Here is a 14,566-nt window from a genome sequence, read left to right on the forward strand (position 1 = left end):
CTTCAAATGTTTTCAGGTTGGTCAAAAAAAGATTCAGCTATACTTAGTATGGTCTTAGTTTCTGTTAGCCAGAATATTCCATCTTTCATCGTTGCCTTCTCTCACAATTTTATGCATCAAAAAGTTTATTGTAAAGCTAAGCCAGGTGTGGTGGTTTGGGCCTGTAATCCCAGCACTTTGGGAGGCCAAGGCGGGCAGATCAGTTGAGGTCAGGAGTTCAAGACCAGCATGGCCAACATGGTGAAACCCCATCTCTACTAAAAACACAAAAATTCGCTGGACGTGGTGGTGGGCGCCTATAAATCCCAGCTACTCAGGAGGCTGAGGCAGGAGAATCACTTGAACCTAGGAGGCAGAGGTTGCAGTGAGTTGAGGTTGTGCCACTGCACTCCAGCCCAGGTGACAAAGTGAGACTTGATCTAAAAAAAAAAAAAAAAAAAAGTTGATCGTAAGGTGAGGCTAGACACAGTGGTGTTTGCCTACAATCCCAGCTATTTGGGAAGCTGTGGCAGAAAGACTGCTTGAGCTCAGGAGTTTGAGTCTAACGTGGGCAACATATGAGAAAAAATAACATGAGAAAAAAAATCTCTGAAAAAAAAAATAAAATAAAATAAAAAATGTTTACTAGACTAGTTTTTTTAATAGCCTTTTATTATAGTAGCAGTACATGTGCATTGTAGAAATTTAGAAAATAAGGTAAAAAATAAAAACATCAGATTCCGATCAGCCAGAGACCGCTGTTAAATCTTATGAGCACATCCTTGGATGTTTTTTTAAAAATTCTGGTATGTATATTTGTATTTTAAAATCAAAATGCATTCTTACCCATTCTGTTTTGAACCTGCTTTTTTGGAGCTAATGATCTCTAGTGTGTCTCTTTCAATAAAAATTCCATTATTAAAGTACTTTAAAAATCATCTCTTGCAGTACTGCCACTATGTCGCTGGGCTGGTAGGAATTGGCCTTTCCCGTCTCTTCTCGGCTTCAGAGTTCGAAGACCCTCTAGTTGGTGAAGATACGGAACGTGCCAACTCTATGGGCCTGTTTCTGCAGAAAACAAACATCATTCGTGACTATCTGGAAGACCAGCAAGAAGGAAGAGAGTTTTGGCCTCAAGAGGTAACAGATTCAGGGTAGTTTGGGGGAAAAAAATTTTAGACGTTCTCTGAAAAATCATTTAACTCTTGAGATTGGGAGTGACAGAAACACAAGTCAGACCTCCCCCAGGCAACAGAAGAGGATGTGGAAAACAGGCTAGTTTGAGATGAGCTTGCTTCAGATAGACTGGCTGAATCCCAGGGTTTACACATTGTGATCAGTGTATTCAAGCCTTGCTGTCTTTGCTTTCTTTCAGTCTTTCTCCAGGTGGTGGATGTGATGATAACCCATGTGCACTAGCTTAACAAAAAGTTCTTAGGAAGGGCTTTGTTCGGCCCAGTGCAGTGGCTCACGCCTGTAATCCCAACACTTTAGGAGGCTGAGGTGGGCAGATCACCTGAGGTCAGCAATTCGAGACCAGCCTGGCCAACATGGTGAAACCCCGTCTTTACTAAAAAATACAAAAATTAGCCAGGTGTGGTGGTGTACACCTGTAATCCCAGCTACCCGGGAGGCTGAGGCAGGAGAGTCGCCAGGAAGCAGAGATTGCAGTGAGCTCAGATCACACCACTGCACTCCAGCCTGGGCGACAGAGTGAGACTCCATCTCAAAAAAAGAGGAAGGGCTTGGTTCTTCTGCCCAGCCCTGAATCAGTTGCTATGCAACTGAGTTCTCCGGCCTCACCTGGATTATGTCTACACAGTACACACAGAATGGATTTCCCCCAAAGAAAGAATTCTGCCGCAAGAAGGGGAAAGGGATGCCAGGTAGACAAAACACTCCAGATGTCTGTAATAAGAGACAAGGGTCGATCTTTAACTTAATTAAAACATGGACAGGGAACGGAAAGATTTTGATACTGATTTTGTTCAGAAGGAAACTAGAAAATTTTATGACTGTTTCCTGAATTTATTCCAGCATTTACCTTTTGCTTTCCATAAAATTGTTTCCTGCAGCCAAGTACTTTAAATTTTTAAAAAGACGAGTGAGGCGTCTCATACTTGTAATCCCAGTGCTGAGGCCAGGAGTTCAAGACCAGCCTGAGCAACACAGCAAGACACCATCTCTACCAAAAATTGTTTGAAAATGATTATGCTGAAGGAGAGCAAAAATAAAAATTAAAGAAAGTAGAAAAAACTAAATTTAAAAAATTAACCAGGCATGGTGGCATGTACCTGTATTCCTAGCTATTCAGGAGGCTGAGGCACAAGGATCCCTTGAGCCCAGGAGCTCAGGGTTGTAGTGAGTTATGATCACACCACTGCACTCCAGCCTAGGTGGCAGAATGAAACCATCTCAAGAAAAACAAGTGACAAAGGGGGAAACAATATTTGCAACTCACAGAGCAGATAAAGGGTTCATCTTCCTAATATAAAAAGAACTTCTAAAAGTTAAGAAAAAGACCAACTGCCCCATAGAAAAATGGGCAAGGAGATAAGAACAGATTGTTCACAGGAAGAGACATACAGATGATTATTAAAAATCTGAAAAGATGCTGAGTCTTACTCCTAAGAAAAATTCACATTTAAACTACCCTGGGGGCCAGGTGCGGTGGCTCACGCCTGTAATCTCCACACTGGGAGGCCAAGGCGGGAACGTCACTGAAGCCAGGATAGCAAGAACAGCCTGGACAACGTAGTGAGACCCTGTCTTTATAAAATAAAAAAAAAAAAAAAAGTAAAAATTGGCCAGGCACAGTGACTGCCCGCCTATAATGCCAGCACTTTGAGAGGCCCAGGTGAGTGGATCACTTGAGTTCAGGCGCTTGAGACCAGGCTGGCCAAGATGGCAAAACTCCGTCTCTACTAAAATTACAAAAATTAGCCAAGCGTGGTGGCATATGCCTGGAGTGCCAGCTACTTGGGAGGCTGATGCAGGAGAATCGCTCAAACCCAGGAGGCAGAGGTTGCAGTGAGCTGAGATCGCACCACTGCACTCCAGCCTGGGTGACAGAGCGAGACTCCGTTAAAAAAAAAAATTTAAAAATTAGCTGGGCATGGTGGCATGCCCGTATAGTTCTAGCTCCTTGAGATACTGAGGCAGGAGGATTTCCTGAGCCCAGGAGTTCAAGGCTGCAGTGAACCATGATGACACCACTGCATTCCAGCAGCCTGGGTGACAGAGCAAGACCCTTGTCTCTAAAAAAAAAAAAACAGAAACAACAACACTACCCAGAGCTCGGCCACGGCCTTTTAAGTTTCCTGGGTGGCTTGTGTGCAGCCAGGGTTGTTGAGAAACCACTCTTGTCTACCCATCTTTTACTGACAGCAGGGCTCCAAGGAGGGAAGGGGTTTGTCTGGGGTGCACAGCGAGGCAGTGGCTGCCTTGGAAGTGGGGTCTCAGTCTCCTGGCTGCTCGGCCAGCACCTGACCACTGTTCCATTGTCTCCCAGACGGAACATCAGCCACAGGCATGTGATTCATGAGCATGAGCCACAGCATCCTGCACACACAGGCGCAGAGCCCTGCGCTTCTCATTCACTTCCTTTATCTGTAAAATAGAATGATTTCTACCGCAGTGTGGTGGTGTGAATAAAATGAGATGAACTTCTAGCACAGAATGCTTAATAGAGGTTCTGGACATTTCATAGTAGTTGAATCATCCAAATGTGGTCCTAGGTGATTGGCTTCTTTTGCTAGTGTGTTTTTTTTTTGTTTGTTTGTTTGTTTGTTTGTTTGAGATGGAGTCTCGCTCTGTCACCCAGGCTGGAGCACAGTGGCCGGATCTCAGCTCACTGCAAGCTCCGCCTCCCGGGTTCCCGCCATTCTCCTGCCTCAGCCTCCCGAGTAGCTGGGACTACAGGCGCCGCCACCTCGCCCGGCTAATTTTTTGTAGTTTTTAGTAGAGACGGGGTTTCACCAGGTTAGCCAGGATGGTCTCGATCTCCTGACCTCATGATCTGCCCGTCTCAGCCTCCCAAAGTGCTGGGATTACAGGCTTGAGCCACTGCGCCTGGCTTGCTAGTGTGTTTTCAGGGCTCTTCCATGCTGGGGCATTGCATCAGTGCTTTATTCCTTTTTATTGCCCAGTATTATTCCACTGTGTGGACAGACCACATCTATCCATTCATCAGTTGAAGGATATTTGGGTTCTTTCCATTTTTTTGGCTATGGTGAATAGTACTGTGTACATTTGCATATAAGGTTTTGTGTGGATGTGTGTTTTCCTTGTTCTTGGGTCTATGCTGAGAAGTGGAATGGCTGGTTCATACAGCAGCTCGAACCTTGTGGGGAGCTGCCAGACTCTTTTCTAAGGTGGCCCCACCATTTTACATTCCCGTCGGCAGTGTGAGAGTTCCAGTTTCTCCACATCCTCACCAACACTTCTTGTTATCTCTTTTTAACTGTATGTATATATACTTAACATTTTCTTATTTATAATGTACATAATAGAGAATCTGCCATTTTAACTATTTTTAAGTGTATCATTCAGTGGCATTAAGTACATTAATGATTTTATATAACCGTCAACACTATCTTTCCAGAACTTTTGCTAGCTTCAGAGAATCCTCTAAATAATATCATTTAAAATCATCAAGCTGAATCCCACTGTTAGAACTGAGGGTTTTATTTTACTTTCTAATTATCAGGATCCAGAGAGGTAATACACTTAGAGGATAGACTCAGCTCGTTTCCCAGGTATGGCTTTCAGCAGCATTCTTACCAGAGTAGGAATATAATATTAGTCATTATTTAGAGGCCTGGCCATCTTGAGAACATTTAATGTTTAGTCTACAGTACAATTATAACATTTTTGTATATCGGGTTATTTTTTTCAGAAGTAGACCGACAGCTCTAACAGGAGCCTCTTTAGACTGAATTCATCCAAGTAGTGCAGCGTCGCACTAATTGTCCCTAAGGACATGCTCTCCAATGCTTAACTCACTCCTAGGTTGCAAATGGACCCTTACTGGTAGTCAGAAATAGCTATTGCGTGGAGCTTAAAACAAACTTGATCTTGGTGAAAGATGAGTGTGCAGCTAAGAGAGACTTTACTGTATATCATCGTTTTATTTTTTTTTTTTGCCACCGCACCCAGCAAATTTTTGTATTTTTAGTAGAGACAGGGTTTCACCACCTTGGCCAGCCTGGTCTTGAACTCCTGACCTCATGATCCACCCTCCTCAGCCTCCCAAAGTGCTGGGATTACAGGCGTGAACCACCACGCCCAGCCTGTGTCATAGTTCTTATGCACAAAGATCCTTTAATATTGTTTGTAAATTCTCCCCTATGCACATGCTGACCTGTTCCTTAATCTTCTTATCTGTCTAGGTTTGGAGCAGGTATGTTAAGAAGTTAGGGGATTTTGCCAAGCCGGAGAATATTGACTTGGCTGTGCAGTGCCTGAATGAACTTATAACCAATGCACTGCACCACATCCCAGATGTCATCACCTACCTTTCGAGACTCAGAAACCAGAGTGTGTTTAACTTCTGTGCTATTCCACAGGTAGGGAATGGGACTCCTCTGGGTGAATATGGGGTTAAAGGGAGTGGGGTGGGTGTAAGGGTGGATTTTGCTGTGCTGTATTCAAGGATATGATTCCTTAAAAAGATGATGGCTCCAGTTGATTGTGCTGGGGGTTTAATAGCACCCCGCTTTGCTTCCAGCCACCAAACTCATCTCAGCCTTGAGGTTAAGCCTGTTCCTTTTCAGAACCTTTTTTCTGGATTTACTCTTTTCCACAGCTGTTCTAAACTAGTTAGGTTCTTATCCTCAGCTAAGTCAAGGTCTTTGGCCTAGATTTATGAGGAGTGCTGGGTAAAACATGGGTGAGGCTGTTATCATTAAAAAGTCTTCATTACGCGTGTAATTATTGCTGTCCTTTTCCTAGACCCAGGATAACAAGAACCTGGTCCTGTAGACCTAGTCCCTCAGTATGCTAGGACCTTACACTTTTTAGTTCCCTTTACCAAGTATTTCAGATACTACTGCAAGTAAGTGAAGAAAGTGATAGCGTTTAACTGATTTGGGAACTTGGTTTGATCTTGTTCTCATGACCAACTTGGAATGGTGGATGAAAGTAAAATCTATATCCTTGTCTCATGTTTCAGTTTACCTAGAAATAGTTTATCTTTGAGCACAGGAAATTAATCCCCTTCTGTTGTTCTCCCCTGGCATTAGTTTTAAATATGTAATGATTATGTTTGTTGTAGGAAAATAGAAAAACAAGTAAAACAGAAATGTCTTTCATATATTATGTTGAAATAGATATTTCAGATCTAATAATCCATTGCTCTAGCATGGAAAATGTTGGATTTACTTGTGTTTGCCTTTTCCAAATAAAATGGAAGTTTTGTGGCTAAACTGTAGAATTGTTTTAGACTGCTTAATTCTGTGTGTTGTTGAGAAAGGCAGTCGTCGGGAAGGTAAAAATCTTGGCATACTTTCTTCGTGGGTATTTTTTCCTGATTAATTACATCTTAGTTCATTAGCGGTTAGCAATTGCCCGTGCAACAGAAGGTTTTCTTACCTTTTTGTGATACTGATAGCTTACAACACGATCTCTTCTTTTTCCCCGCTCTGCTTGCTCTCTGTAGGTGATGGCCATTGCCACTTTGGCTGCCTGTTACAATAACCAGCAGGTGTTCAAAGGGGCAGTGAAGATTCGGAAAGGGCAAGCGGTGACCCTGATGATGGATGCCACCAATATGCCAGCTGTCAAAGCCATCATATATCAGTATATGGAAGAGGTGGGTTTTTATTTAACTCCTTGGATAATTTGTAGCTACTTTTATGATTTAGTAATGTCACTGTTTAAACATGTTTGGATATTAGATGGTCCTAACAACTCACTCTCCTATGGCCTAAAGAGACAGGAGTTGATATCCTTTGTTAGGAAACAAATCTGTGCACAGGAGTCGAGCAGATTGCCCCTAAAATTTTACAGTCACTAGATGAAAGTATTCAGCCACTGACCAAAAAAATTGCTACCAAGGAGACGCTCCAGTTTGCCATGTAGCCAGGACTTATTTTGAGCTATGTGCCTGGGGTAGTGACCGAGTAGGTGGATAGGAGTAATCTCAGGGAAACTCGAGCCCCAGCCTCATGGCTGCAGTGATCATTTGAACCCAGGTCTGTCTGACATCAGAATCCATGATGCTAACCCCAATTCTAAGGGGTTCAGCTACCCTTTCTCAATGGAATCCTGCCATATTAAGCACCATTTCTTCATTTTATATAAATTAGAAACATTTTATGTAGTAAGTTCAGAGTGTTTCGGTTTTGCAGTTTTATTCTGATCACTAGTTTTAGAAACCAGTTTTTATTTTTATTTTTTTTATTTTATTTATTTTTTTTGAGATGGAGTCTCGCTCTGTCGCCCAGGCTGGAGTGCAGTGGCCGGATCTCAGCTCACTGCAAGCTCCACCTCCCGGGTTCCCGCCATTCTCCTGCCTCAGCCTCCAGAGTAGCTGGGACTACAGGCGCCGCCACCGCGCCCACCTAATTTTTTTTTTTTGTACTTTTTAGTAGAGACAGGGTTTCACCGCGTTAGCCAGGATGGTCTCGATCTCCTGACCTTGTGATCCGCCCGTCTCGGCCTCCCAAAGTGCTGGGATTACAGGCGCGAGCCACCACGCCCGAGAGAAATCAGTTTTTAAACATTTTGTGGCCAATTCCATTACTGTATTAAAATTCAGATGGATTTGATTTTTCCTTAACTATTGGAATTAAATCCTAGTGGTAATTCATAGTTTGAGGGTAAGGGTGGACAGCCTACAGTTGGCCGAGCCCTGTTTTTGTGAATAAAGTTTATCTGAATACAGCCACACCCATTTGCTTCTATATCTTCTGTGGCTGCTTTTGCAATGGAACGGCCGAGTTGAGGAGCTGCAACGGGGATGACTTGTAAAGCTAAAAATATTTTTTGGCCCTTGAATAAGAGGTTTGCTGGCCTCTGGCTTAGGGCATCAATTTGTTTTGTTTAAAGTTATCCTAGTAAAACTCAAGGCATTTGGGGAGAAATGTTCATATTAATACTTAAGTTGATTTGATTTAGAAAAATCTCTGAAGATTTCTAAGTCTTAAGCCGTAGAACCTGTTAATGGTTTTAGTTTCAGCAGTAAGGACATTTTACAAGTAAAGTTTTAAATGAAAACATTTTGTATAAAGCCACAAGTTGTCTGGCCTCTTGCTGGTGTCCAGATATTAACACTGATCCTATTTCTCCTCGCTGACCGAGTCTGTCCTTTGCAGTAAGAAAGGAGGAAATGTTGATTCTGTAGGATCTCTGGACTTCGTGTTGTAGCGAGCATGCACCTGGAAGGGACTTGCCAGAGGACCTCCTGATGCCTCTCCAGTGCTTAGTGAGGACTTGGGAGTGCAGCCCCATGCCTTCCCAAGCAGGTGGCCACACTCTGCAGGGCCCTCACCCCACCGTGGAGCAGCCGCCACTTTAAACCAGCCTGGACACCTGTCAGTTGGGGAGAAGATCAACCTGCTATTTTGGGATATAAATAAATGCTCAGCCAAACGGCCAGAAACCCCCATTCCCCTCTCTGCCAAAGTGATTCCTTGGCAGGGAGAATCTTGTTCGTGTCTCTGCACACTTCCTGTGCCCTCCTGTGGTTAAGTCAGAGCATCATCAGGCTCTTTGGACCCCAGGTGCCTTGCTGCTCAAGGATGGTCCCCAGCCAGCAGCCGCTGGGAATCACCTGGGAGCCCGTTAGACATCAGCCCCCACCCAAACCTGTCAAATCAGAATCTGCCTTTTTTTGTTTTTTGCCAAGTGATGTTTTTGCTTTAATGGGAGTTTAGATGTTCATAGATGAGAGTTTTAAATGATTATCAAGCTGATTCCATATTCTGTTGTTGTAAGTAGAACTGCTGAGACCTGGGAGTACCACATGGACTCACAGAGGAGTTCCTGTAGCAAGCATTGCACAAGAGCTTCTTTCAGTCCAGTAAGCACTTACAGGAGCCTCCGCTATTTAGTCATCAGGCCCGGCACTGTGGCTCACACCTGTCATCCCAACACTTTGGGAGGCTGAGGCAGGCAGATCACTTGAGGTCCGGAGTTCGAGACGAGCCTGGCCAATAGGGTGAAACCCCATCTCTACTGAAAATACAAAATTTAGCCAGGCGTGGTGGTGCACACACTTGTAATCCCAGCTGTTTGGGAGCCTGAGACATGAGAATCGCTTCAACTCAGGAGGTGGAGGTTGCAGTGAGCTGAGATGGCTCTACTGCACTCCAACCTGGGCAGAGTGAGGCCCTTTCTCAAACCCCTCAAGTATTTCTTTTGCTTCAACTGTATGCCAGGCATGTAGATGAAAAGTCTGCCACATCCTTTCCTTGACAAGCAGATGTAACTCCTTGACTGAGACTGGTAGGTTTTTAAGACCTGAATAATTGAGTTTGCAAAAACCTACTGTGTGCCTTCAGGTGAATGGAAAGTGGGGTTTGGGCTAGCAACCAAGCATCTAGACGGTCCCTTTGGCCTTAGCGGCTCTGTTTTAGGTAAGGCCACGTCTGAGGACCAGTGACTGCAGCTTCTGGCTGTGCTGTCATGCCTATATATTAGAAGTGATCATCAAAGGACTCAAACGTTTTGCCACTAATTGTATTACCGGGGACCGTGACAACCAAGATTTCTCTTCATTTATTCACCTTACTTATCTCCTGGAAGGGCACTGGGAGGTGCTGGGGATGGGAAGATCAGTGTGGCTCAGCCGCTGCTCTTGAGGGCCTCCGGGGTGCAGTATGCACACCTGTGCTTCCCGTTTGCTCAGGAAGACAGGCTTTGCGATGAGTCGGCTGGGGCTGACATCTCCACCTTATCATTGGGGTGGCTTTGGGTAAGTTACTTCATGTTCTCTGAGCCTCCCTTTCCTCATTGGTAAAATAGGCATAAACTACCTACCAGTGGAGGGTTGTAAGTAGCCACGGAAAATGTGAAGCACATAGCACTTACCATTTTTTCCTGTGTCTTTCACAGATTTATCATAGAATCCCCGACTCAGACCCATCTTCTAGTAAAACAAGGCAGATCATCTCCACCATCCGGACGCAGAATCTTCCCAACTGTCAGCTGATCTCCCGAAGCCACTACTCCCCCCTCTACCTGTCGTTTGTCATGCTCTTGGCTGCCCTGAGCTGGCAGTACCTGACCACACTCTCCCAGGTCACAGAAGACTTTGTTCAGACTGGAGAACACTGATCCCAAATTTGTCCGTGGGTGAAGCTCACCATAAAATGCATTTACTTTTTTTCTTTAAGGATGGATGTTGGCTTCTCTTTATTTTTTTCCTCCTACTTTAATCCCTAAAAGAACTGTGTGGCCGGGGCCTTTAGGAAAGTGAGATGCAGTTGAGAAGAATATAAACATGAAAGCAGAGGGTGCTTCACCCCAGCAACCTGTCCTTGTGGGTGGTGATCACTGTGCTGCTTGTGACTCATGGCAGAGCATTCTGTGCCACAGTTTAGGTGAAATAGCTGCGTGTGTGACTGTCCTGAGATCCTATTTAGTGTGATCCTGGCTAGAATGAGAATTAAAAGTATTTAATTTGAAGCAACCTTTGAATGTTCACAATAGTAGAAAATGATGTGAAATTTCTTTCTGTTGAGTTCCTGTTTTTCTCATCATTTTGTTTTCTTTAATTGGGTTGAATGGAGTAGATGGAAATATTTATGGTTTAGGTGACACTTAGGTGTTTCCTAAGAATGCAAACTGCCTTTTGCACACGAAGGCTGGGAATAAAATTCTGGGTGTTCTCCTATTATCGTAAGGGAGTTTAGCTTTCAGAGAGAAACAGCAGGATTGCCTTTGACCCCATTTCAGAAGATTGGCCTTCAGTTAAGGTGGATATTTTTGAGATTTTTATAATAAAGAATTTAATTGCTCTGCATTTGTCAAGTTCAGTTGACTTGGAAGCCTGCCTGACTGTGGAAAAGATGGAGCTCAAGAATGGAGTTGATGGCCCAGCGTGGTGGCTCATGCCTATAATCCCAGCACTTTGGGAGGCCGAGGCAGGCGGATCACTTGAGGTGAGGAGATCGAGACCATCTTGGGTAACATGGGGAAACCCTTTCGCTACTAAAAATAAAAAAAAAGTAGCTGGGTGTGATGGCAGGCCCCTGTAGTCCCAGCTACTGGGGAGGCTGAGGCAGGAGAATGGCTCGAACCTGGGAGGCGGAGCTTGTGATGAGCTGAGATCGTGCTACTGCACTCCAGCCTGGGCGACGGAGTGAGACTCCATCTTTAAAAAATTGTAAAAAATTGTACAAAAAAAAAAAAAAGGTTATTTTTTTCCCCCAGCAGTTTTTCTTTTTTAAAGTTACCAGTTTATATATTCAAGTCTTAAGAAAGGCAAAAGCTGTCTTCAGGTGATTGGCTTGGGAGCAGAACAGTACTTCTGCTGCTTGGGGTTTTACCTTCCTCTCTACCCTAGTGCAGCAGAGCTTGTGATGTGCTCTCACTGAGGCGCTCAGTGCGTCGAGGAGGCTGTGGACCCTCGAGTTGAGAATCGGTGTACTAGGGCATTCAGTACTTTCTAGAAGCCGTTAATGCTACAGGTACTCACAGTATGTAGTCTACTCTTCTGCAGCCCGTCGTGGATGGTGGCTTAACCATTGAATTTGAGTTGTTTCCAGCGCAATGTTGGATTTGCATTGTTGTAAACACACTTGCTGTGACCACTGACACCAAAATTAGTTTGGGTCCAGGGAGACCTCAGTTAATGGGTTCATTTGAGGCCCCTGAACACATTTGTCACCAGCCAAGATAACTTGCCAGATGGAATACAGCCAGACCAGGGATCCCCAACCGCCAGGCCTAGGACTGGCACTAGACCTACTGTTCCGTGACCTGTTAGGAACCGGGCGTCACAGCAGGAGGTGAGCAGCGGGTGAGTGAACATGACCACCTGAGCTCCACTCAGCATTAGATTCTCATGTGTGGCTGCGCGTGTGAGGGATCCGGGCTGCGCGGCTGCGCGTGTGAGGGATCCGGGCTGCGCGTGTGAGGGATCCGGGCTGCGCGGCTGCGCGTGTGAGGGATCCGGGCTGCGCGTGTGAGGGATCCGGGCTGCGCGGCTGCGCGTGTGAGGGATCCGGGCTGCATGCTCCTTATGAGAATCTAATCCCTGATGATCTGAGGTGGCAGTTCCATCGCAAAACCATTCCCCTCCCTCTGTCCTTGGGAAAATTGCCTTTATGAAACTGGTCCCTGGTGCCAAAAAGCTTGGGGACAACTGAGCTAGAGGCAGCAGTATTTTCCAAGGAATTAAAGCCTCAAAACTTGGTTTGAGATTTCAAGGTAGGTTGTTACAAATCTGCGTGTTGAAATCTAAGATTTAGTTCTGCCAAAGTTCACGTGAGACTGAACAACCTGCTGGAAAGAGCTTTGGTTGAGTGGGGCCTGCGGAAATCTCTCCTGACGTGGTCATTACTTGTGGGACCACTTCCTGAGCTGTGTGGTTTGGGTGATCTCAGGTTTTTTCTATCTGTAAAGCTATGTACGTTTTTCTACTCGCTGACTTGTACAAAGGTATTCGCTCTCATTCCATTCTGAAGCTCTTTGAAAACTTGTTTTCCTTCTAAGTATCTTCTCTACTAAGGTTGCCAGATAAAATACGGGATGCTGGGCATGGTGGCTCACACTGTGGTCCCAGCTACTTGGAGGGTGTTGGGGCTGAGGCAGGAGGATCGCTTGAGCCCAAGAGGTTGAGGCTGCAATGAGCTGTGTTTGTGCCACTGCCCTCCAGCCTGGATGACAGAGCAAGACCCTGTCTCAATATAAGTGTAAAATATCAACTGTCATTATATAAGAAAAGAGAAAAGAAAAACATAAAACACAGGATGCTCAGTTCAACTTGAATTTCAGATAAACGTTACAATCTCAGCTCAGTGTAACCTCCGCCTCCTGGATTCAAGTGATTCTCCTGCCTCAGACTCCAGAGTAGCTGGGACTACAGGCACATGCCACCACGCCCGGCTAATTTTTGTATTTTTAGTAAAGATGGGATTTTGCCATGTTGGTCAGGCTGGTCTCAAACTCCTGACCTCAGGTGATCCGCCCACCTCAGCCTCCCAAAGTGCTGGGATTACAGGTGTGAACCACCGTACCCGGGCAACAGCCTTATTTTTTAGAATTACACTCTAAATATTGCATGGGACATGTTTAGACTAAAAAAATTGCTTGCATGGCTGGGCACGGTGGCTCACGCCTGTAATTCCAGCACTTTGAGGGGCCGGGGGGGGGGGGGGGCAGATGACCTGAGGTCAGGAGTTCAAGACCAGCCTGGCCAACATGGTGAAACCCCGTCTCTACTAAAAATACCAAAATTAGCCGGGCTTGGAACATGCCTGTAGCCCCAGCTACTCGGGAGGCCAAGGCACGAGAATTGCTTGAAACCAGGAGGCAGAGGTTGCAGTGAGCCGAGATCACGTCATTGCACTCCAGCCTGGGCGACAGTAAGACTGTCTCAAAAAAAAGAAAAAACAAGAAAACTTGCATATCCGAAAATTCAAAAGTAGTTGGCCATCTTGTATTTCTGTTTGCTAACTCTGGCAACACTACCCTCTACCCCCCACTTCTAATATAATTTTATAGCATCTCTGGCATACAGTCTACTTGGATCCTACCTAATGGTGGAATATTTTAGGCTTTCCTCAGAGGAGCCCCTGACCCGTCTGAATCTAGGACCATAAACAATGACAATGGTTGGGAACAAGAGTTTGACGTCTGCATATGGGAACTTCTGGATGCCTGTGGCCAAGTGCGGGGAGGGCCCTTCTTCCATCTACTGAGCCATTTCCCAGGGGCTTGGGTGTGTATAGGAGGAAGAGGGCGAGTCAAGCATGTTAACAAGCATTCTAGGTTATTCTTAGCAGTTTTGGAAAGAGTTCTAAAGAGGCTGTTGTTCTCAGACTTTATATCAGAATTGCCTGATTGCTGGGACCAAAGACTTTGACACAGTAGGTTTGATGGGGTGCCCAAGAGCTTGCAATCCTAAATTCTCAGGCATTTTTCTAATCAGGGAGCAGTTGGAAAGGCGTTCTGAGCTTGAATGTACCTGGGAGACACCTGGGGTCTTGGCAGATGCAAATGCTGGTTCAGAGGTCTGGCCTTCTCACACTCTGAGGAGCGCATTTCCTAACAGGCTCTCAGGTGATGGCCGTGCTCCTGGTCTGTGGACCACTTGAGTATGGCTGAGGCACATTAAAGAGGGCAAATGACTGCTTTCTTTAAAGAGTGGCAGCCGGGCACGGTAGCTCATGCCTATAATCGTAGCACTTTGGGAGGCCAAGGCAGGTGGATCACTTGAAGTCAGTTCGAGACCAGCCTGGTCAACATGACGAAATCCTGTCCCTACTAAAACTACAAAAATTAGCCACATGTGGTGGCGGACGCCTGTAATCCCAGCTACTTGGGAGGCTAAGACAGGAGAACCGCTTGAACCCAGGAGGCAGAGGTTGCAGTGAGCCAAGATCATGCCACTGCACTCTAGCCTGGGTGACAGAGCGAG

At 45.3% G+C, this 14,566-nt stretch overlaps 1 protein-coding gene across 3 annotated transcripts in view; it reads left to right on the plus strand.

Annotated features, from left to right (window-relative positions):
* The window catches only part of FDFT1 (farnesyl-diphosphate farnesyltransferase 1), a 34,629-nt gene extending 23,684 nt beyond the window's left edge, over nt 1-10,945 (plus strand). For all 3 annotated transcript variants that reach the window (XM_033177198.1, XM_033177188.1, XM_033177209.1), the window contains 4 exons: nt 928-1,119; nt 5,370-5,546; nt 6,638-6,790; nt 10,036-10,945. In XM_033177198.1, the coding sequence (XP_033033089.1) occupies nt 928-1,119; nt 5,370-5,546; nt 6,638-6,790; nt 10,036-10,257 (744 nt within the window). In that variant the 3' untranslated portion in view covers nt 10,258-10,945. The remainder of the gene's footprint in view (nt 1-927; nt 1,120-5,369; nt 5,547-6,637; nt 6,791-10,035) is intronic.
* The last annotated feature ends 3,621 nt before the right edge of the window (nt 10,946-14,566 follow it).

This window comes from Trachypithecus francoisi, unplaced genomic scaffold (assembly GCF_009764315.1).
Source record: "Trachypithecus francoisi isolate TF-2019V2 unplaced genomic scaffold, Tfra_2.0 Contig01554, whole genome shotgun sequence".
In the NCBI taxonomy this organism is placed as follows: domain Eukaryota; kingdom Metazoa; phylum Chordata; class Mammalia; order Primates; family Cercopithecidae; genus Trachypithecus; species Trachypithecus francoisi.